Source organism: Oryx dammah, unplaced genomic scaffold (assembly GCF_014754425.2).
Source record: "Oryx dammah isolate SB20612 unplaced genomic scaffold, SCBI_Odam_1.1 HiC_scaffold_4, whole genome shotgun sequence".
Lineage (NCBI taxonomy): Eukaryota > Metazoa > Chordata > Mammalia > Artiodactyla > Bovidae > Oryx > Oryx dammah.
Window position 1 is genome coordinate 39,906,723 of NW_024070188.1, and position 24,573 is coordinate 39,931,295.

At 34.5% G+C, this 24,573-nt stretch overlaps 1 protein-coding gene across 1 annotated transcript in view; it reads left to right on the top strand.

Moving 5' to 3' along the window:
• Window positions 1-24,573, top strand: part of MMS22L (MMS22 like, DNA repair protein) — a 126,071-nt gene that overhangs the window by 8,416 nt on the left and 93,082 nt on the right. The window contains exons 5-11 of the mRNA XM_040239144.1: window positions 2,144-2,231; window positions 2,327-2,504; window positions 4,884-4,974; window positions 6,540-6,670; window positions 8,100-8,213; window positions 10,795-10,968; window positions 19,712-19,774. Of these exons, the coding sequence (XP_040095078.1) occupies window positions 2,144-2,231; window positions 2,327-2,504; window positions 4,884-4,974; window positions 6,540-6,670; window positions 8,100-8,213; window positions 10,795-10,968; window positions 19,712-19,774 (839 nt within the window). The remainder of the gene's footprint in view (window positions 1-2,143; window positions 2,232-2,326; window positions 2,505-4,883; window positions 4,975-6,539; window positions 6,671-8,099; window positions 8,214-10,794; window positions 10,969-19,711; window positions 19,775-24,573) is intronic.

The window sequence follows — 24,573 nt, forward strand, 5'->3', positions numbered from 1 at the left end:
TTCATAAGCTTTGTAGGGAATTGTTTTCTGGTATTTTTCTCTGGCCTGCAGATCAGTACTTAGTCAAAGACTCAAAAGGGACCCTCTGCACATCTCCAGGTTCTTTTTGGTGTAGCCATTTTTTTTTCTTCTTTGGTACTTTTGCCCTGCAAATTTAGACTTCCCTAAACTCAGATCTCATGTTTTCTCAAATCAGTGATCTGGGCTCTGAATTCTCTGCCCCTGTGCTGCAGCCTGGAAACTGTCTCTAGTGGGAAGCTGGTATAGGCTTGGGACTCATCTCCTCTCTGGATTAGTAGTCTTGCGTTGCCTTTGTCCAATGCCTGAAAACTCTTGTTTTATGGATTTTTTTTTTTAAGAATACTTAATACTTAAGTTTAAGATGAGAGATGAGTAAATATGATTTCCTTTACCCCATTTTGGCTAGATGCAGCAGTTCATAGCAGTTCTTTTTTTAAGAGTACTGCCTTTTTGGGCTGAGAATTATGACACTGGGGGATTATTATGACTTTTGTAAGCAAAGTAGAATTAAGCTGTAGAAGTGCATTGCACTTGTTGATACGTAGATACATGCACTGGAGAAGGCAATGGCACCCCACGCCAGTACTCTTGCCTGGAAAATCCCGTGGATGGAGGAGCCTCGTGGGCTGCAGTCCATGGGATCGCTAAGAGCCGGACACGACTGAGCGACTTCACTTTGACTTTTCACTTTCATGCGTTGGAGAAGGAAATGGCAATCCACTTCAGTATTCTTGCCTGGAGAATCCCAGGGATGGGGGATCTCACAGAGATCGCACAGATTCGGACATGACTGAAGCAACTTAGCAGCAGCAGCAGGAGGACTATAGAGTCCATGGAATTCTCCAGACCAAAATACTGGAGTGAGTAGCCTTTCCATTCTCCAGGGGATCTTCCCAATCCAGGGGTCAACCCAGGTCTCCCGCATTGCAGGAAGATTCTTTACCAGCTGAACCACAAGGGAAGCCCAGGAATACTGGAGTTGGTAGCCTATCCTTTCTCCAGTGGGTCTTCCCAACCCAGGAATTGAACCATAGTCTCCTGCATTGCAGGCAGGTTTTTTTTAGCAACTGAACTATCAGGGAAGCCCCTTCGGCCTGAGATCTATTGCTAATAATCAGGCTCCTCGAGTCTCCTCTCTGTACATCTTTTCCTACATGTACCATCTCATCAGTTCCTTTATTTCTAAATGGTAACAACACTAGAAATTGAAACATTCCAGTCTCCTTTGCATTCCAGGCTTTGCCTGTCAAACTGCCTGACGTCTGTCCTTGTTGCTCAATCCGAGTACGTCCATGATGTTCTCCAAAACCAGCTCATGCTGCCCATGTTTTCTCCACTTATTACCTGATTCTAACAGTTGCCTATCAGTCATTCTTGATTCTTTCATTTCCTTTAAACTCATATCTAATCCATCAAATTCCCAGTAGGTTTATGATCAAAATATACTTTTAACCTATCCATTTTCCTGTGATCTCTTGAATTACTGCTACAGGTTCTTAACACATCCTCCTTAGCCCTTCTATAATCTTGAGTACAAAACCTGCTTTAAATATATATCAATTCCTTTTTCTCCTAAATCAGAACCCAGTGAAAGGTCATCTACTGTATTAGAATGAAATCAAAACTCATAATGACTTGTAAGGCTGCCTATCACTTATTCCTGTTTTTCATCCAGCCTGAACCCATGCCATCTTTCCCTTACTTCAGTATTTACATCAGCAAAAATTATCTGAGTGGTTACTATGTGCAAAACACTCATAACCACTCTAGGGAAAATGAGTCAGCCAGAAAACAGAAGCAGAGAAAACATGAGAATTATAGGAAAGTGAGGAGGAAGGAAGACTGGCAGCATATGGTATCAATGAGCCAGGTGTAGGGAATACTTCTGTAAGGGCAAGCTAATTGCAGACAGGTGGTGTTCATTGGATTGGACAACATTGATTTCACCGGTGACCTTAATAAGAGCAGGTTTTTTTTCGGGGAGGGGAGGGCAGGAGGATAGTGAGAATCAGTTAAAACAAATGAAAAGATAGAGAATTTCGGCTTATACAGCTTACAGAATTTTTTGTCATTGATCACTGATTCTTTAAACCATGATTAACATTACCTATTTTGGTTTTAGGGAAGATATCAACGCTGCATTGCAAAGCACACAATATTAGGCAGCTCTGCGTAACATTTCTTCATTATGTTAAAGTTTTCATCTTCAGGTAGGCTGTCAGATGAGTAATACGAATAATACATGAATTTCTGAATGCAAATTTATCCAGACTCTAATTGCCTTTTGAATCTCATCATGTTTTAGGTCCCTGCGAGTACACGATGCCGAAAGTCATGTTCCTGTCCATCCCTACGAGACTTTGGAGGCACAACTTCCCTCAGTGTTGGTTGATGAGCTTCATGGGTTACTCTTGTATATAGGACACCTATCAGAACTTCCCACTACGAATACAGGAGCATTTGTAAATCAAAACCACACTAAGGTTTGATTTGTTACATTTAATTTTTGAAGTATCAGTTTTTGTTTTCTTCTCACACATAATATTCATTCAAGAATGAGGGAAATTAGTCAAGGGTGTAGTTCTTGGACCAGACTGCATGAGTTGAAATACTGGCTCCTCCTCCTATTAATTATGTGCCATTGGGCAAATAGCACCTCTTGCTTCAGTTGGTTTAGCTTTCTGGAGTTATTGGGAGAATTGAATAAAGTAGACTGCATTAAAGTGCTTAGAAATCATTTATGTTGAATCACTGATAGCTATTCTGATTTGTAACAGCGCAAATGCTTAAAAGTTTCAAAGCAAATAAAATAACCTTATGTTCTGAAATTCGTATCCTCTCTCACATTGATCAAGATATGGGCAAATCCTATTTTATTTTATCGGAAGATTTAAGATCATCACCTTTAAAAAGTTAGGCTTTCAAAACCACATTGTTATGTTTTCTGGCTTTTGAGATATTTTCAGAATATGAATGTTTTGTCCATGCCTGCCATTTTTTTTCTGTCTGTGATAATTATTCTCTCTGAATTTTGGCTTTTTAAAAAATTGTATTGTTAGCATGACCCAGCCTGTAGATGTATTGAACAAATTCTCCATAGGAAAATGTGAGCTTCTGTGAGTAACAAATTACAATTCCCCATGGGATTTCCTGAGTTCTATATATTCTCTTTGACTTCACCAATTCCTTCAGCTTTTAGGAATGAGTCTTTGCCAAAATACGTAACATACAATAAAGTGTGTATATTTCTGTGAAATTTAACAATTAAAAATGCAACTTTTCAGGGATCAATATATGTGATAATAAAAGTAGAGTTCCAGCTGTTTTCACAGGTGACTATATCTAATCCATAGAAACCAATTAGGTAATTGTTTTTAATCATGTCAATTAATAAAGATTCATGGGTAGATTGTGAGGAGGAGGGTAATTTTCCTTTTTAGTCTCTGTAAATTGGACTGGTTTTTATTTTCTGAATGTCCATTGAATGCTTAAGGAAAATAAAAATAATTTATCTAGAAGCAAAAATTAAAAGATGCATGCAAGGGTCCTCAAACTAAGTTTTACCTTTCATAGGCTTTTAATTAGACAGACTTGTTGAAAATATAGGTTACTTGAATGGAATCACCAGCACATAAACAAAAAAGTCATATACTGAAATACTGTTCTGAAACATCAGCAAAACCAAAAAATCATGAAATAGCATCTTTTAAGACTTTACGTATTTCTTATGTTTTGCCTTTCTCATATGCAAGAATATGCTTTAATTGGTATTCCTAGTTAAACATCTGTCTTTTATTCTTTTTAAGGGACTTTAAAAAATTAGTAATATTATTTCTTGGTATTATGTATTACAAACATTTTCATTTATTTTTTCAACAATTAAGCTGACTTGCTAGGTACATCATTTTTTTCTGTAAAATTATATTTATCAATTTTTTCTTTAATATTCCTATGCTCTTGTAAAATATATACTTTTTTTTAACATTTATCTCTAATTCATCTTTTAAAAAATATACCTTGAAGTAGGAAATCTAGTATCTTGCAGATGAATAAGTTAATCATCCTGACTCCTACTGAATGACCCACGTTTTCCCCGCTGATTTGAATGTGTGTCCACTTCTCTCTTCCTATGTTTGCAGTTTATTATCTATTCCTGAGCCAGTGTTGTTTTACTAGTGTTTTGTTTTGTTTGTATGTTTGATAAGCAAGATCCCTCTCCATCATTCTTAGATGTCTTAATAAAAAAGTATGAATCATTGTATTTTAGTGAATCAAAATGTTGATTGGAGAAAATTTATTGATAATCTGCACAGCACAGTAAAGAGCACTGGCTTTTGAATCGAATAGAATTAGGTTTGAATCCTAAGGAATGAATTGAGGAGTAAATTTCTTCACCACTTTTAACTTTAGTTTCTTTATGGACGTGACAGTAGTGTCTTAAATGATTTAAAATTTCTTCTTAAAATATTTTATGTTCCTAGGTATTCATTACATTTAAAACCATATTTCCTGGCTAAAGTCTAAAATGAAATCATGAAAATGGTGTTTAAAAAAATTTGTTTACTGGTTTGCAGCTGTAGTAGAATATCTCTTAGTTGGTAGCTACCTTTACTATGAAAATCTGTACCTATGCAGCCCCAAGGTGGGTCTGTCTTCAACATCAGTTAAGAGTATATCCTATATCCTGCTTTTAAATAATCTCTAGTGAAAAAAATCCTCTTAACAAACAAGACAGAGGTTTCCCTTGCACTTTTGAATAGTGGTAGGTTAACTTGTGCTTAGGGAAGATTATTGTGACATGCTATAAAATACCTAATGAAGTATTATGAATTTTCAGTCACAGTTGATAATATCATTCACAGCTTTACCCACCATCATGGCATTTACTACATCTCCACCTAGATATCCATTGGCTGGTGCTGGAAATTCTTCACATGCTTGGTGAAAAATTGAGTAAGTTTATAGATTTCTGATTTATGTCCTTTTTTTGAATCTAAACATGTTTAAATTGTTTAAGATTATACAAGTAAGTGCTTTCTAGTTATTATTTTCAATCAAACAGTAACGAAACTAGAAAGTGAAGGTCTTAACTTCTTTTTTCTAGAGATAACTACTGGAAAGAATGGTCCATTTATCCATCCATCCATACTTATTGTTAGTATACATAGGTAGAAACGTATATAGGTAGAGTTTTTGTTCTTGTTTCTAGCCACAAGTGGTGTCATATTGTTCTGTGGAGGGTTTTATTTAATAGTGCTTTTAGAGATCTGTTCACGTTAGTACATACAGTTTTACTTGATTCATTTGTTATAGATCTCATGGACCTATCATAATTTTAGCCAACTCTTTTTTAATATTTCTGTTATTTCTGTTTATTTTAATATTACAAATTACATTTCACTGAGCATCCTTGTGTGTATATATGTCGGTGCAAGCCATTTTGTACAATAGGTTTTTTGAATTGAAGTAGCATATTGCACTTCTAATGTTGTATATGCTGTTCTGGTGTTGTAGAATAAGTTTCCCCAATTTTATACACTTAAACATGAGCATATCTTTGCCTCATACTCTTGCCAGTAGTGGCTATTATTATTTCTATTTTTTGCCAACTTATATGTGAAAAATGATATTAAATCTGTTTTGCAATTTCCTGATTATCAGTGAAGTTGATCATCTTTTATTGTCTTTATATTTGCTTTATTAATTTGTTCATTATATTTTGCAAAACATATGTTGCATTATTTTTTGTTTCACTCTTTCCTGTTTTTCTTTAATTTGAAGTAGTTTGTATGTATTATGGATGGTAAAGTTTTATTTCACATGTTGCCTATTTATCCTTGGTCTTGTTCTTTATAAATATTATCTAGTTGTAAATTATTATTTATTTGGGTTATAAAGACATTCTATACCTCAGTCCCCGTTTTTCAAATGAATTAATGCAAAAATACATATATGTATACGTTTGTATGCATGAGCACTTACATGGATACATATGAACATAGAATCGTATACACAAATGTCATTTCCTCTCTCATGTTGACTCTACTTCAAATAATATTTTTTAAAGCAATAGTTAGGTGAACTTATTCTGACGCAGGTACAAATTTTTTTATCTGTTACCTTGGTTTGCTCTATTTCATGCCAAAAAACAATTACACATGGTTAGTTTATCAGTATTTGTTGAAAAATGTTTTAAAGGCATTATTGGTTAGAAATATAGGTAAAATTTTCTAGTATTTACCTTCTTATATATTTTTTTCTTTTGTTGCATTGTTGCTCTTTAGATGGCCATATTAAGGAAAGAAAATCTATTAAATGGTACTTGGGAGGATTGAAACATCACTGCTCATATAAGAAAGGAATTGTTTTCACATTTAACTTTTATTTGCAGAAAAAAATTTCTTTTAACTGTTTCTGTTGCAGTTTTGTTATGTTAATTTAAAGGTGTACAGTCACTTTCCTCCTTCTGAATTAGTAAAATCTGCTGTAGTTTTAAACAGAATTTATTTCATTTTTAGAACAAGTTGTATATAGTCATCAGTTTATGAATCTGGCAGGTGACAATTTAACCAATGTCAGCTTATTTGAAGAACATTGTGAAAATCTTCTTCGTGATTTAATAAACCTGTCCCTCAACAGGTATGACAAGGTAATGCCTTAAGAGTTTATTTGCATTTTTGGTATTTAATGACAATAGTCAGTACTTAATGAGTGTGGTTTGTTCTATAAGAATTTAACCTAAAATGATTGACTTCTTAATTCTAATTTTATATTACTCTTATTTGGGAGTTGGTTGGGGAAAGAATTTGAGTTAAACATTTAAAACAAGCTAGAATTAGTATTTTAGAGCTTTTTTTTAAAAAAAAAACAAAACACTTTTCTATTGGTCAAATAAATAAGACAGTGTTTATGATGATTGGAAATTTCCCTTCAAATAGAGACCAGTCAGTCTTTAATAATCTATTGTCATATATAACAAAATAAATGAGTACTTAGCTAAAGTTAGTTGACACATTTAAAGAGTGGTTTTGTTTGCTTGTTTTCATAAAAGGTCTAGAATTGGGGGACATTATGTGTTTTTACTAAATTACTTATTGTAGTGCTTAAAGCGGTGATTTAATAGTGCTATGGTATACATTTATTTTCAGTCAGTGGAAATCTGTTGACTGTTTAAACTTCAGGTTACAAGCGTAACTATTACCTATGGGAAACTGGAATTTTTAATTTTTAAAAATTTTGATCATGTTTTATGTATTGTCTAAATCTAGTCTGTTATAATGTAATTAGTAGGTTAACTAGATATGATAAAGTAATATCTTGATGATTATTTTACTATGTTATGTTAGAAAATTGTATAATATGTGAAATAATGAACACATTATGAATTTCAGAAGTCTGGCTGTCCTTAAAAATATAGTGCATATTCTTTGTATGCCACTTGAGGGTATATTTAGGAGCATTGAGAGTATGTTTGTTACAAAAATGGTAAAATTGTCTAATCTTTATGAATTCCTAATTTTGCTTAATTATAAAAAATTTTAGTCTCAATTACAGTGAATTTAAACTTATTTTCTAATCATTTTTTTAGAAATCTTTTTATTTGGCTGATGGATTAGATCAAGGTTTGGAAACCATGGCCCTGTAGCCAAATCTGGCACATCACCCTTTTGTAAATAAAGTTTCACTGGACCACATTCCCATCCTTTTCATCCATTGTCTGTGACTAAAGTTGCAGAACAATGGCAGAGTTGAATAGCTGTAACAAAGGCTATTTCACTATTAAAGACTCAAATATTTACTGTCTAGCCCTTTACAGAACAACTTTGCTCTCCGTTGGACTAGATGATTAAAGCAGGGTTTTTTTTAAGTTGGGAATAAATTCATTGTGTACTTTTGTTTTTACATGGAAATTTATTTTAAAAGTTAATGAAATGGTATATTTTTTATAAGCAATTTTATGTAATTGAGCATAAATTTTAAGTCATCAAACATCAATCTTTTAAAACATTTGAGGGGAGATACGTGGCATGTAAAATTCTGCTATCTTGTAATTTACTCTTTTTGGTTCTTTTCCGAAGGTTAGGCCTTCTGAGGCATTAATGAGTCACCAATGCCCATGTCCATGCATTAAAGAATTATGGGTTCTACTCATTCACCTCCTTAATCACAGAAATAAATGGTCTCTCTCGGAAGTAAGTTATAAAACTGTTATTGTTACTAACCCTTATATTGAATTTATGCAGTTGGTTTGGCAAAGAAAAATCTTACAAAGTTGTTTTCTTTATAAACAGCACTGAATACTAAATACTTACTGTATTTTTAACCCTAAATTGGCAATATGAAAATTATAGGACAGTTATGAGATTTGACTCATAATTTTATCTTCTCGAGTTCTTTTTTTCTTCTATCACGAATCTGTTAGGGTAAAAAACTTTTAAAATGCTCTTGTGATTCAGGAAACATTTAGTCAGGAAATGAGGCAGATTTAGATTTATTAATCAATTTTACAGTATCTTATTTCAAGGAGGGAGAAAGAAAAACACAAAGGGGAAGGTGGCAAATTTTATTTTACCTCACTTTGAATCAGGTCTTCAGAATGGGACTTTATTTTATTTCAAGTGTTCTGAGGTTAGGGGGAAAAGAGAAATAGCCATATGCAGAAGTAAACAAATAATTAATTGTGAAAGGATACTTAAAGAAAGTGGTTTCTATATTCTTATTCAGTTAGGAGTTTAGAATGATTTCTTTTTCAAGACTTTATCCATAAATTAAAAAAAAAATTCCTCTGTAGCTCTCTGAGTCAGAAGCTCAATTGAGCTGTAAATTTCTTTAAAGACACTACAAGTTCAGGGAAAAGTAAACTGAAAGAACAGAAATACCATTCCTATTAGAATGACCAAAATTGGGAACACTGACAACTCTAAATGCTGTTGAGAATGTGAAACAATAGGAACTTACTCATTTTGGTAGGGATATAGAATGGTACGGCCCCTTTGGAAGACATTTTGCCCTTTTCTTACAAACTTTAGCATGGTCTTAACATATTGATCCAACAGTTGTGCTGCTTGCTTAGTATTTACCCAGTGAAAACTCATGTCAGCACAGAAACCTGCACATAAATGTTTATAGCAGCTTCATTTATCAATTATTTTATAATTGCCAAACTTGGAAGCATCCAAGATATGCTTCAGTAGGTAAATGGATGAACTGTGGTATATTCAGACAATGGAATATTATTTAGCACTAAAAAGAAATGAGCTATCAAGCCATGAAAAGACGTGATGGTGGAGATGGTATTGGTTTAGTCACTCAGTGGTGTCTGACTCTTGTAATCCCATGGACTGTAGCCCACCAGGTTCCTCTGTCCATGGGATTTCCCAGGCACGAATATTGGAGTGGGTTGCCATAGGAACCTTAAATGCATATTACTAAGTGAAAGAAGCTAGTCTGAAAGGTTATACAATGTATGATTCCAACTACATGACATTCTTTAAAAGCCAAAACTGAAAACAATAATAAGATCATTGGCTTCTAGGGGTGGGCAGAACATAGAGGACTTTTAGGACAATGAAAATATTCTTATAATTTTAATAATAACTTAAATTTTAATAACATTGGAGACAGGAGAGATTAAAAGCATTCTGACAGAAAAATGCTGCTTTGAAAAGAATGGCAATCAGATTGGCAGCTGATTTCTCAACAGCCATAGAGGCCAGTGGGAATGGTATCATCATTTTACTAAAACAAACTAATTTTCAACATAAAATTCTTCATCCAGCACAATCTTTCAAGACTTGGATGAAACAGTTTTTAATGAAGCAAAATTAAAGGGAATCCTGAAAGATAAATTTAGTAGAATAATAATAATGCCAAAGTGAAAAGGAAGGTTATTTGAGCTATAGGAAGGAAGAGAGTAATGAAAGTGGTAAATGTTCTGTATAAATTATAATTGAGTGGGGTTAAGAAATAAAGTATACAGTAATACTAGCTTATAAATTGGGTGGGGCATAAATGAGAGTATTTTAAAGTCTTTGTTTAGTCCAAGAGAAAAGCAAGATATATGTGAACTTACCGAGATATTTGAATGTATGCTGTTGTTTTTAGGGTATCACTAAAAGAAAAAGTAGATTATTTAACTTAAACAGCGTGATAAAGGGGAAAATAGTGAAATTGTCAGCCCAAAAGAAGGCAGGAAGAAGGTGTAGATGGAAGAAGTAGGTGTATAAATAGAAATACAGAATAAGGTGGTAGATTTAAAACTAAATTTGAGTCATTACAGTAACTGCAAATGGACTACTAATTGCTCATTTAAAACATATACTGTCAAAGACTGTAAGCTGTTTATAAGAGAATCTAAAACAAAGTTCAGAAGAATTTGGAACTGATAGTAAAAGATATGAAAAGATATATATCAGGTTATCAAAGAATGGAAACAAAGCTACTTAAGAATACAAACACATAAAAAAAGATGAAGCCAAACAATGTCTAATTAAGGCTTGTATATTTAAGTGGCAAAACTTACAAAACTAGGGAATGATATAGTAGTCAGAATAATGGTTATCCCTGGATGGGAGAAGAAGATGTGATTGTGGGAGTTGCAAGAGCTAGTCATTTTCTAATTTTTAACGTGGGTATTTTTATTATTCTCTAAGTTTTACATATGTGTTTTGTATTCTTTTATATTTCCTTATAAATATGAAGGAAAAAACCCAAATCAAGGTTTCTGAATCAGTGTCTGAATTTTACTGAATCATAATACCTCTGTTTCCATAGTCATTTTGGAACTGGTTGAATAAACTACTCAGAACACTTTTTGAAAAATCAAATGACCAAAGAAGATCTGTGCTTACAGTCCAGCCCAGGGACCCATTGGGTTTTAGTTGGTGGATTATTACTCATGTAGCATCATTTTATCAGTTCGATCGCCATGGAACACCAGATGAAATGGTAAGGTTTTATTTTTTTAAACTTTCTTAAATTATTGTTAATATATCTTTTTGGTAAACAAATTAGAAAGTGAGCAGAAACAATAAAAATCAGATTATAATCTTACAGAAATAAATTTAGCTTTTGAAACTAGACATGCTGGATCTTTCTAAATCTTTAAAAAGTGATAACTAAAATCTCTTAAGATTGCCAAAGGGAAAACCTCCATCTCCAGAAATGAGTTAGAGAAGTTTTGGGGGAAGATACTTTAATCTGTTAAACAACCATGAAGTTTACTTCAAATAAAAAGACAGATTTTAACTAGTATGTTAATTTCTAGTTAGAAACATTTTTTTTTTTTCATTTAAAAAGCACTATGAAATAAAACCAGCTGGTTGATGTATTCATTTGAAATCTTATTTGTATATAACTTATTCCATCTTCAAAAGTAGTATAGTATAATATTGTATAAACCCATTAGTTCCATAAAGTAAGCATCTAGAATCTTGAAACCAGTGTGTCTATATTTTCAAAATTGATCTTTTTTTCTGGGGATGATTACAAAGCTGTCTGATCAACAGGCCTACTCTGTGAGCTTGTAAAAATTCAGGTTTTTTAAAATCTGGAGATTGTGTTTTAGTACTATAATCTGGTCTGGAGTTTGGGAATTCTTATTTTTGAAAAGCTCTGTGAATCTCCATCAGGTATGGAAACCACTGCTTTATGAAACATGTTCCTTGATGGACTTCACATATTTTTCTCTTTTTGGAATACTGGACAGAGCCCAGAAATCATCCATGGAATCTGAGGGTCAGTTAGTATTGACATAGTGTTATAGAAATGGAAAGGGCCTTAAGAGGTCCTCTAAGTATCCCTTAGTAATAAAAGATCCTTTAGGAAAGCCCAAGATAAAGTATGTTAAGTCAGAAAGTGCTCTGACAAGTCCATATACTGCTCAGTTTCAGTGTATTTAAGCATTTTACTGACTCTTTGAGAGAGAATAATAGAATGAGCTTCTCAGAGAAAGACCGTATGTCCTTTGTTTATGCTTGTGAGTCCTTCCCATACTGGTGTATGGAAAATGATAAATGCTATTATTACTGTAGAAGTGCTCTTATTGAGTATCTTGATGGAGTTAATATGGTTATGTTTCACTTCTTTTAGTTATTAAAATACTAGAACAACAAAGAACTCAAAAAATTTACCTATAATTCAAAGGTCTTTGCATAAGCATTTTTATTTCTCTTACCATAATTCTTCCAAATACATATTTCTGATTTTAAATCACTGTAAATGAATATGGCAATTAGTTAAGCACTTCGTGAGTTCCTGTTGAGTGGCTATCATAATAATAGATGCCCATGATAGGATACTCATGAAATAAATTGTGCTGCCTCTTCAAGTAATATGCTTTCAAGTTATTAATGCTTGCTGGAACTGCCACTAACACTGACTTCAATAAGCAGTGCATTGCAGTAGTGGTTGATGTTGACCCCCGCATACTGCCAGTATAGTAGATAATCTAGCCACATTAATATATATCATTACTATTACTATTGTAGTGTTGAATTGTACTGGTACAACCCTCAGTTGCCATTGCTGAAATCACTCTTCTGTTTCATACAGAGAACTCCATAGGACATTAGTGCTTTTATTAGCTCTGGATCAAGATAGTGAAAGAATTGTCTGTATTTAGAATAGATTAACCTATGTCTTTTAATATTGCCAGTAGTTCTTTTATGATTTGCTTTTGTCAAGATACATATTTTTTTAATCTTAATCTTTAAAATTATGTAGAAGTTGTAGAGAGATTTAGAGGAAAGAGAACCATGTGTTAGTTGCTCAGCCACGTCTGGCTCTTTGCACGTCCATGGACTGTAGCCCGCCAGGCTCCTCTGTCCATGGAATTCTCCAGGCAAGAATACTGGAATGGGTTGCCATTTCCTGCTCCAAAAGAAAGTCAGAGTATTTGGGGAAAAAACTACTTTTATATAATAAAAATAATAAAGATGTGTCGTACATGTGTATATATGTCAAATAGATTCTGCCTTTATTCATGAGTCCTCAAAGAGTTTCAAACATTTCTTGATTTCTTAATGGCTTTAAAAGAAAAACTCAAACTCTCCAATTAATGATAGTTTTCATTAGGGTTGATACCTTCAGCATTTTGCGTTTGCAAAGTATTTAATATCTCAGAGCAACTATTTGGTATTTATCTCAATGAAGTGTTATGAAGTAGGCGAGAGATTAGTATTATATCCATTTTACAGGTAAAGAGACTGAGGTACATCGTAGTTGTACTGTGTACAACTGAAAAACAGTAGCTACTAAAATAGTTGCTACTAAGAAAAAATAGCAACCTATTTTTTATTACTTAGATAAACTCGATATTAGGGACTTTCTGAGGACTTCATCTTATGAATAGGTCTCTGGGAAGGTAACCATGTGTATTAATTTGCCAGGGACAATCCCAGTTTTTGTCCATTTCCCCTCATTCCACATCTGGTTAGTTTTTCCCCTTTTCTCAAAAGTTTCTCAATTTGGTTTATAAATCATATAATTATTTTAATATTTGATCATAAGGGTATATTAACTCATTCTTTCAGAGATTATATAGGATGTTAACTTGTGTCCGAGATCTACTTAAAGAGTTTTGAAAATTATCTGAATTTCTTTTCTCCTTATGGTGTATTAGCATAGCCAGCTACTGTATAGAAAGTGGTTATGCACTGATCATGTTTTATTTCACTAAAGAATTACCTGATGTGAGAGGATGATAGAAAGCAACAATGATTAGTCATATATTCTGCAGCAGAGAACTACCTCCAGTCTTGTGATAATCATAAAGATATTTCAGTTTTTAAATGTAAACTGCTTTGCCCTGAAGGTTAATGTGATATCTTTCTTTTTTTAGGTTGATTTCAGATATGGTTAATTTTTTTTTTTAAGTTTTTGTAAACGACATTAGCTGTATGTGTATTTAAATAAAAACTTGCCAATTGCTTAATACTGGCTTATAAGAAAAATTTGGTATCTCACTTTTCATTCTAGAGGCTTTATATATTCATATATTTTTGTTTAATGCTTGTCTCCCAACCTAGATGTGCTATCTTCTTACAACCCCAGGCATCTGTTTTGCTTTTATTCTTTAGAAATATAGTTGATTTCTAGTGTTTGAGGTGTACAGAAAAGTGATTCAGTTACATATATTCTTTTTCATATTCCATTCCATTATAGGTTATTACAAGATACTGAATATAGAGTTCCCTGTGGTATATAGTAGATCCTTGTTATCTATTTTATATGTAGTAGTGTGTATCTGTTAATCCTGTATTCCAAATGTATATCTTCCCCCTTTCTCCTTTGGTAACCATAGGCTTGTATTCTATGTCTGTGAGTCTATTTCTGTTTTGTCATAAGTTCACTTGTATCATTTTTTTTAAGATTCCACATGTAAGTGATATATAATATTTGTCTTTCTCTGACTTACTTAGTATGATCTCTAGGTCCATCTGTGTTGCTGGAAATGGCATTATTTCATTCTTTTTTATGGCTGAGTAATATTTCTCTGTGTGTATGTATACACACACAACATCTTTATCCATTCATCTGTAGATGGACGTTTGGGTTGCTTCCATGTCTTGGCTATTGTAAATAGTGCTACTATGAACATTGAGGTACATGTATTTTTTAGAATTAGTTTTTGTCTTTTCTGGTATATGCCCAGGAGTGGGATTGCTGGATCATATGGTAACTCTTATTTTCAGTTTTTTAAAGACTGAAGACTCCTTACTGTTCTCCATAGTGACCATACCAATTTACATTCCCACCAACAGTATAGGAGGATTCCCTCTTCTTGACACCCTCTCCACCATTTATTATTTGTAGACTTTTTGATAATGGCTGTTCTGACTCGTGTGAAGTGATACCTGCTTATAGTTTTGATTTGTGTTTCTCTAGTAATTCGCAATATTGAGCATCTTTTTGTGTGACTGTTGGCCATCTGTTTGTATTCTCTAGAGAAATGTCTGTATAGGTCATCTGCCCAGTTTTTGATTGAGTGTTTGGTTTTTTGATATTGAGCTATGTGACTTGTTTGTATATTTTGGAAATGAATCTCTTGTTAGTCACATCATTTGCAAATATTTTCTCCCATTCTATAAGTTGTCATTTCATTGTGTTTATGGCTTGCTTTGCTGTACAATAGCTTTTAAGTTTAACTAGCTCTCATTTGTGTATTTTTGTTTTTGTTTCCATTACTATAGGAGATGGATCAAAAAAAAAAACATTGCTGTGATTTATGTCAGAGTGTTCCTATATTTTATGGTATCTGGTCTTCCATGTAGGTCTTTAATTCCAATTTGAATTTATGTTAGTATATGGTGTTAAGAGAATGTTCTAAGTTCATTCTTTTACATGCAGCTGCCCAGTTTTCCCAGCACTGGTTGTTGAACAGGCTGTTTTCTCCATTGTATATTCTTTCGTCATAGATTAGGTGACCAGAAGTGTGGGGGTTTATTTCTGGACTTTCTCCTATTCCATTGATCTATATTTCTGTTTTTGTGCCAGTACCACATTTAAAAAAAAATTATTAGTATAGGTCTCTAATATAATCTGAAGTCAGGGCACATGATTTCTCTAGTTCCATTCTTTTTTCTCAAGATTGTTTTGGCTGTTCAGGATCTTTTGTGTTTCCATACAAATAAAATTTTTTTTGTTCTTGTTCTGTAAACAGTGACATGAGTAATTTGATAGGGATTGCATGATTAATTTGACAGGTAATCTGTAGATTGCCTTGGGTAGTACAGTCATTTTAACAATGTGATTTCTTCCAGTTAAAAGTGATAAGAGTAGGCATCCTTGCCCTGTTCCTAATGAGTGTTACCTCTTACAATTTTAATCACTTATTTAAAAAGCAAATATAGTTTAAAGAGAATAATTACTTTGGGACATTGCAGGGATCATCAGTACATTCAGTCTCGCCAGCTGGTTCTTATCTTTGAAACTTTTGGAATAGTGATAAAGGTGTGAAACACATCCTTAAAATGAGCATTGCTTCAGGTTACCTAGTTGGCTGGACGTGGCGACTCAGCTCAGTTCAGTCGCTCTTGTGTCCGACTCTTTGTGACCCCATGGATTGCAGCAGACCAGGCTTCCCTGTCCATTACCAACTCCCGGAACTTGCTCAAACTCATGTCCATTGAGTCATTTATGCCATCAAGCCATCTCATCCTCTGTTGCCCCCTTTTTCTCCTGTCCTCAATCTTTCCTAGCATCCTGGGTCTTTTCCAGTGAGTCAGCTCTTTGCATCAGGTGGCCAAAGTATTGGAGCTTCAACTCCAGCATCAGTCCTTCCAATGAGTATTCAGGGTTGATTTCCTTTAGGATTCACTGGTTTGATCTCCTTGTTGTCCAAGGGACTCCCCATTATTCTTCTCCAGCACCACAATTTGAAAGCATCAATTCTTGGGCGCTTAGCCTTCTTTATGATCCAGCTCTCACATCCGTATATGGCTACTGGAAAAAACATAGCATTGACTGTACAGACCTTTGTTTGCAAAGTGATGTCTCTGCTTTTTAATATACTGGCTAGGTTTGTCATAGCTTTTCTTCCAAGGAGCAAACGTCTTTTAATTTTGTGACTGCAGTTACCATCCACAGTGATTTTGGAGCCTAAGAAAATCAAGTCTGTCACTGTTTCCATTGTTTCCCCATCTATTTGCCATGAAGTGATGGGACTGGGTGCCATGATTTTAGTTTTTTGAAACTAAACTGTTGGCATCAATGTGTGATGGTATGCAGGGGAATTTTGAACATTAACTTGCTAGTATGTGAAATGAGCACAACTGTACAGTAGTTTGAATATTTGGCACTGCTTTCTTTGGGTTTGGAATGAAAACTGACCTTTTCCAGTCCTGTGGCCATTGCTGAGTTTTCCAAATTTGCTGGCATATTGTTTGTAGTACTTTAGCAGCATCATCTTTTAGGATTTGAAATAGCTCAGCTGGAATTCAGTCACCCTCACTAGCTTTGTTTGTAGTAATGCTTCCTAAGGCACACTTGACTTCATACTCGAGGATGTCTGGCTCTAGGTGAGTGACTACACTATCGTGGTTATCTGGGTCATTAATACCTTTTTTGTACAGTTCTTTTATGTATTCTTGCCACCTCTCCTTAATCTCTTTTGTTAGGTCCTTGCTGTTTTTGTCCTTTGTTGTACCCATCTTTGCATGAAATGTTCTTTTGGTATCCAATTTTCTTGACGAGATCTCCTGTCTTTGCCATTCTGTGTTCCTCTATTTCTTTGCATTGTTCACTTAGAGCTCTTATCTTTTCTCACTATTCTTTGGAACTCTGTATCTTTCCTTTTCTCCTTTGGCTTTTGCTCTCTTCTTTTCTCAGCTATTTGTGTAACGTCTTCCAAAAACCAGTTTGCCTCTTTGCATTTCTTTTTGTTTGGGATGATTTTGGTCACCCCCTCCTGTACATTGTTACAAACCTCCATCCATAGTTCTTGAGGCACTCTATCAGTTCTAATCCTTTGAATCTATTTGTCACTTCCACTGTATAATCGTAAGGGATTTGATTTAGGTCATACCTCAATGGTCTGGTGGTTTTCCCTACTTTTCTTCAATTTAAGTCTTGATTTTGCAATAAGGAGCTCATGATCTAAACCACAGTTAACTCCAGGTCTTGTTTTTGCTGACTGTATAGAGCTTCTCTGTTTTCACCTGCAAAGAATATATAATCAATCTGATTTCAGTATTGACCATCTGATGATGTCCATGTAGTTCTCTTTGGTCCAGGGCAAATTCTGTACTACATGTTTTTTCCTGATAAATATTTTGCATGTACTTTATTTATATAAATATATTTGAGAAAACCAATAATTCCTTTCTAAAAGCTACATCATTGTACAATACTAGTTATCTACTGATGTGTAACAGAATTTTGCTCCTTAAAAGAATGAACATTTCACACAGTTCTTGAGGGTCTGACATCCAGTAGAAGCCTAGGTGGGATGTTCTGGCTCAGCATCTCATGAGTTTGTAATCAAGCTGTCCCCTGGGACCTCAGTCTCTGGGGCTGGAGGGTTTACTTTCTCTTCTCACTAACCTTGACAGAAGGCCTTAATTACCCATCATGTAAGCCTCTTTGGTACTGTTCTTAGCATAACTTTTCCCAGGAGTCAATGAGAGAGATTGTCATTAAGATAGAATCTTCAGTGTCCTTTAATCTTGGGACTGACATTCTTTCAGTACTATTAGTGCTGGTATTCTTCTATTAACATACCAACTCTGGTACAGTGTGGGAGGGGATTGAATAAGGGCATGAATTCCAAGAAGCAGAGATCACTAAGGCCTGTCTTAGAGCTGGATACCACAGTCACTAAGCACCTTTATTAAGGAAATACTTGTTCAGTGATTTCTTACAGTTAGCACCCATCTTATATGAGCATTATCCAGCCACTTAAAATCTGCATGTGCTTTAACTTTTTATTGGTCACTGGAGTTCATCCTTATGAACAGCATGGGTGCTATAAAAGGGATAGGAGGGTGTGAGGAAACTCTTTGCCTTTATTCTTTAAGGCCTCTGGCTTAGCTTTCTAAGGTCTCAGGCTTGCTTTTACACCTTTTGTTCTTGCCTTGTTTGAAACTAGCTGTGATTTGCATCTCTGTGAATGTACTTTCTTTGCTTCTGGTTTTGACCAGTATCCACATATCCAAATCTTTAGGAACTGAATATCAAGTGAACTAGCATCCATGCTCTGTCGTGTCCAGCTCTTTGCAACCCCGTGGGCTGTAGCCTACCTGACTCCTCTGTCCATGAGATTCTCCAGGCAGGAATACTGGAGTGGGTTGCCATTTCATCCTTCAGGGGATCTTCCTGACCCGGAGATCAAATCTGGTTTTTCTGCACTGCAGGCAGATACTTTACCACTGATCCACCTGGGAATCAAGTGAACCAGGTATCCTGTGAAAAGTTCCTCTAGGTTTTCCCTTGGGAGAAGTAGAGTTGTTCTCATTGCTTAGCTTTTGTGAAATATGTTGGCTTTTTGAGTCGTTTTTATCTTTCTTCTTTTTTGTAGAGGCTTCTGGATAGTTGAGGTTGCCTGGTAAGTGACCACTGGCTAAATGAGGTATCAAATGTGTAAAAGTTGTTTTACAATAATTTTTTTAGTTACTTATTTACTAGAGTAGACCATTTTGAGGCCGTTAGCATAAAACAAAGGTAAAAATCTCTACTGAGTAAATAAAGTACAGAATAAGGAAGATACTCGGTGTTGTAAAAGACTCTAAAATATAGTTTTTTTTTCCTATTAGATAATAATTGACAGCAAAAGTTTACTGTTTGTTAAAATGTTTATAATTTTTTTTTCTTATTTATTTATTTATTTATTTATTTTTAATTTTTACTTTACAATTCTGTATTGGTTTTGGCATAGATTGACATGAATCCACCACAGGTGTACATGCGTTCCCAAACATGAACCCCCCTCCCACCCCCCTCCCCACAACATCTCTCTGGGTCATCCCCGCGCGTCAGCCCCAAGCGTGTCATATCCTGCATCAGACATAGACTGGCATTTCGATTCTTACATGATATTATACATGTTTCAATGCCATTCTCCCAAATCATCACACCCTCTCCCTCTCCCTCTGAGTCCAAAAGTCTGCTAGAAGCACCACTGTAATAAAACAACTCCTGATAATTGGAGTATTTAAGAGCAGTAATTTTAATGCAATATTTTCTCCCTTTCTAGAGACAAATGGAATCAAATTGGAATTTTGTAGAAGAACTGCTGAAAAAGTCCATCAGTGTTCAGGTACACATTTAAAGTGAGATGGTTTGTGGGCTTTGCTAAATTTTTATGTTAACAGATTTTAAGAACCAAGCAAACCGTTAAAATGATTTAAATAACAAACTTGGTTTGCTTATTAGAAACCTGAGATAAGAATCATCATTCTTTGTTAATGCAGGGTCTTTGTACAATAGTTTTTATTTTGAAGATTTTTATTTTAACACTGAGTTGCCAGTTAAAGGGCAAAGATAATTATCATAGTTGGTGACTTTGAAAAAATGTATTCAAAATAAGGAGCAGAAGCTTCAGAATCAGCCATTCCTTGACTGTATGATATCAAGTCTAGGAGACACGATGAGGGAGATAGTCAGTGGCATTGGAAATTCAGCTGTATCCTCGTCACAGCAGGAAGGTGACTTGCCTTGCTGAGCAATTTGTCTTACAGGCTTGAATCATACTCTGACTGATAAGGTCCTAGTTTCTGAGCCCTCATTTCATAGCTTATCATTTTTCTTTCTGCAGAACTGTTAATGCAGTGCTTCATGGCCCAGAGGTCAGATTTGACCTTCTTTTAAAATAGTTTTAAGTGTGCTCTTCATCACATCTTTAAACATATTGTATTATAGTTCTGTAAAGTTTTGTGGCATAAGTTGTTTATGTAAGATTTTAAAGGGAAATTTTAGTATTTTTTTTAGTTTGGGTAATAGACTCATTTTCTTGTAAGAAATGAGGATTGTTAAAAACCTGAAGAGGAATAAAAAATATAGTAGTACAAGACTGCTACACATATACACATACATTTATTTTTTACCCATATCTTTGAAAATCGTTTTAATGGCTTAAAATTTTATTTTCCCTATTATCATTACTCTTTTTTGTAGGTAAAAACGTAAGTACATTTAGTTATAAGATAAAATTTCTAGTTATGAACTAAGAATTCTAGATTAGTATGCCAAAGAACTCTGAATATATCAGTTGCATCAGAAGCAAAAGAGCTGTTATCTTAACCATTGTAAAAATTGTTGTTTCTTTTTTTGTATCATTTTAATTGGCTTTCTCTGTTCTTTTTGAGAACATACTGATTTTAGTAGCTCAAAGTTTCAGACATGTGTTTTTTTTACTTCAAGAATGTGTGGAATCCCTAAAAAGTGGCCATTATTTACATCATCAGTCTTTTAATGGTATCTGCTAACGCTGTTGTGAGGATACATCCCTAATTCTTGTAAGGAGGTAGACTGACCATGTAGAGTTACCTGGCTTAGGATATCCCAAGATGTGGGACTTTTCAATGATAAAACCAGGGAAGACCTTAGAAAACTGGGCCAAGTCAATCATCCTAGAAGCAAGGATAGTACAGTTAATCTAAGAAACTTTGTCTGTGAATTTAGGTCTAGCATAAAGTCAAAGAAATATCTTTCCTGTGAGAGAAGAGGTCATTGTAATATTTAGAAAAAAGCAGTCCATTCTCTCTAGTAATTTCAATTTTGTCTTGCCTTGATTGTATCAAATTAGATTTTATAAGTAGTATAGGACAACTTGCTGGAGTTCTTGAAACCAATTTTGTGGGTTCAGTAGGTGGTCATAAAGAATAAATGATATGTTTGGATAGAGCTATCAGTTTGATTATCTGTTTTTCCCCATTGAGGTAAATTAAAATCTGACCATGCTCGTGTGCTTTGACTTCATCTCCAACTGTGAAAGAAAGAGTCTCTTTGCAATGTTAAAAAAAAAATGTTTTACATATACAGCAGTCTTCAAATAAAATTGGTGGGCATTCCGCTATAGTTTTGATTAAGCAAATAATGTTCCAAATCTTTTTGTAGCCATAGAGAATCTTCCAGAAACAGACACTGAGCTTTGTTAGTAAAGAGGACATATATTGTTAAATTTTGCTTAAACTGAATAGTTAAGTATTTGCTCGAAAAACGTTCTTATGAGGTAATCCTGTGTAATATTTGTGAATACTAACAGTAAACATTTGTTCTACCTTTACAACATCATTATTTTCATATGAAAAGGGACGTTTTTAGTTTTATGCCACTTTTTAAATAAAGCCTCATTATTTTCTGAGTTCACAACAGTTTTCTTTCAAAGGTCATGAAGGGGTGCAAGAAGAAATCCTAAGCAAGCCTAATATTTAAAAAATATTTTTATTTGTCAAATAATCCTGAGTGTCTAAAGGCTAAAAAAAAAAACTCAGAATATGATTAGTTCTGAATAATGTGGGTCAATCTTTTAATTACTAATCCAGAATTACTGTGTTTCTTGGACAGAAGGATTTTGACTGGGATTTGAAGTCTTAACTCTTTGTTTAGTCACTGAGTCATGTCGGCCTCTGTGACCCCATGGACTGTAGCCCGTCAGGCATCTCTGTCCATGGGATTTCCAGGCAAGAATACTGGAGTGGGTTGCCTCTTCCTCTTCCAGGGGATCTTCCTGACCCAGGGATTTAACCCATGTCTCCTGCATTGGCAGGCAGATTCTTTACCACTGAGTCACCAGGGAAGCCGCTAACTCACTTTATCTAATCCTGATAAAATCCCATCAGACTGACAGTTACTATTTACCTTGAACATAAGTTTTATTCTCCAGGTGGTTTCTGATAGGCAAGTTAGTTATGCATAAAAAATGAACCCCCAGTTGTTATATTGCCATTTCTATAAAATAAGCTAAAAAATGTTTTTATTTTTAGTTCAGTAAAACAATTTGGTGCATGGAATATACCCAAATTTAATATGCCTGCATTTGATCTTTCAGAATAAAAGTTCTAGGAAGATACCCTTTTTGAAAGGACTGAGAGATCAGCAGCAGACACTGGAGTATTCTAGGATTGCTTTTTATATGAAACAGTTTATATGTACTCATTCAGCTGAGATGAGATACCCAGAGAGCCCATAGGATCTTGTGATAAATGTAGAAATTGAGTAGTGTGGGCTCTGGATTTGAGATAGGTAGGTTTGAATCTACATGGAGAAGAGCCCCATGGGCTTTCTGGTTTATTAAAAATCAGAGAGCGTGGATTTAGATAATGTTAATCAAAATTCTTGGTTTAGGTAGAGTTTGGCTTCAACACTCACAAAATTAAAATATGTCCATTTAAGGTACAGTAGTGTGAATGTGTTGCCTTTATATGATTGTCAAGACTCATTGTTTCAGCTAAAAAAAATTCATTCAAAGCAACAGCTGTCGCTGTGCGAGCACTGTCCATGGCACTAAATGTACATTTTCCACTTACGACAGTCTTGTGAAGTCCCATTTTAGACATTAGGAAAACTGGGACACAGAGTAAGCCTTGTCCAGGTTCACTCAGCTAGCTAGGAAGTGGCGAAGCTGGAATTTGAATCTTCATGTGTTTTTTAGTCATTCCAAAGTGAAGTCTGTCAGTCATATCCGACGCTTTGTGACCCTATGGGCTGTAGCCTACTAGGCTCCTTTGCCCATGGGATTTTCCAGGCAAGAGTACTGGAGTGGGTTGCCATTGCCTTCTCCAGGGGATCTTCCCAACCCAGGGATTGAACCCGGGTCTCCCACATTGTAGGCAGATGCTTTACTGTCTGAGCCACGAGGGAAGTCCTACAAGGGAAGTCATTCCAAACTCCCTCAAAACACTTGACCTTGTAAGATTCTTAATAAAGCTCTGCTTTTTGTTGTTGTTGTTATTTTAAAACTTTCTTTTTTGAAACTTCTTTGCTCTTATGTCTTTGATTAGTAATGTACTTTGACTTGTAAGATCTGTTTTGGTAATACTTGTGGAAGGCAACTATCTCAATTTCCCACTTTTTTAAATTTGTTTTTGTGATCTTCTCTCTCTCCAGTAAGTCTTATGATGGGAAAAATGTAAGGAAGGAAGAAATTAATATACTCAGATGTTCTCAAACATTCTTCCTCACCATATTTCAGCTATTTTTCCATTATGAATTTGAACTAAGATGTCTGTTGGCTCCTCTACTTCTATTGTAAATTCTTATCTCTTTGGTTTTCTGAACTTGAAGATGGGCAAATCATTTAATTCAGCTGATGTGCGCCCACCCACACAATTTTTAATGGAAATTTTTAAGACGCACTAAGGGAACATGGTTCAAAACAAAATAATGGATGAATATACAAAACATGAGAATGTGCTTTACAACAAATACAGTGATTAATTTAAAAAAGAAACTTGCTTTTCAAGTCACATTCAACTGACTTACCCTGCCAGAACTGTGGAGAACATAGTATTTTATAAGACAGTTCTTTTCATTTTAATCTGTAGCCACTAGCAAGAAAAGGATGGGAAATTTATCTCCTTTCCTTAACAAAAAAAAAGGGAAAAATCCCCCAGGATACTGTATTTAATTTCTTCTTGATTGGTTGCAATGGAAAGAGCATGGGCTTTGGTCTCACAAACTTTGATTCAAATCTTGCTCTGGTCACTAAGAGCAATCTTGATCAAATCTGGTGTCAATTATATGTTCATTTTTTTTCCCTCACGTTTTTGGAAGGTGGTATATTATAGTATGTCTAACAAGCTTTGGAGTCATGAGTCCTAACTCCTTCCCGTATGCACTTGGGTAAGCCATTGATAATTTCGGAACCTCAACCCGTTTTTGTCTTTTGTTTTTTGTTTTTTGGTAAATGAATGTAGTAAAACCGAGATGGTATGAGACATACATGAATAACATACGTAAAACATCATATAATATCAGACACATAGTTAATATTTAACCTTTTGTTTTTTCCCAAACTTTGTATATTTTTATGGTTTAAATACCTTTTTGTGAATTTTACATGTAAAATGATTTTCAGATACCAAACAAAGCAATACAAAACTCTTCAAAATGAAC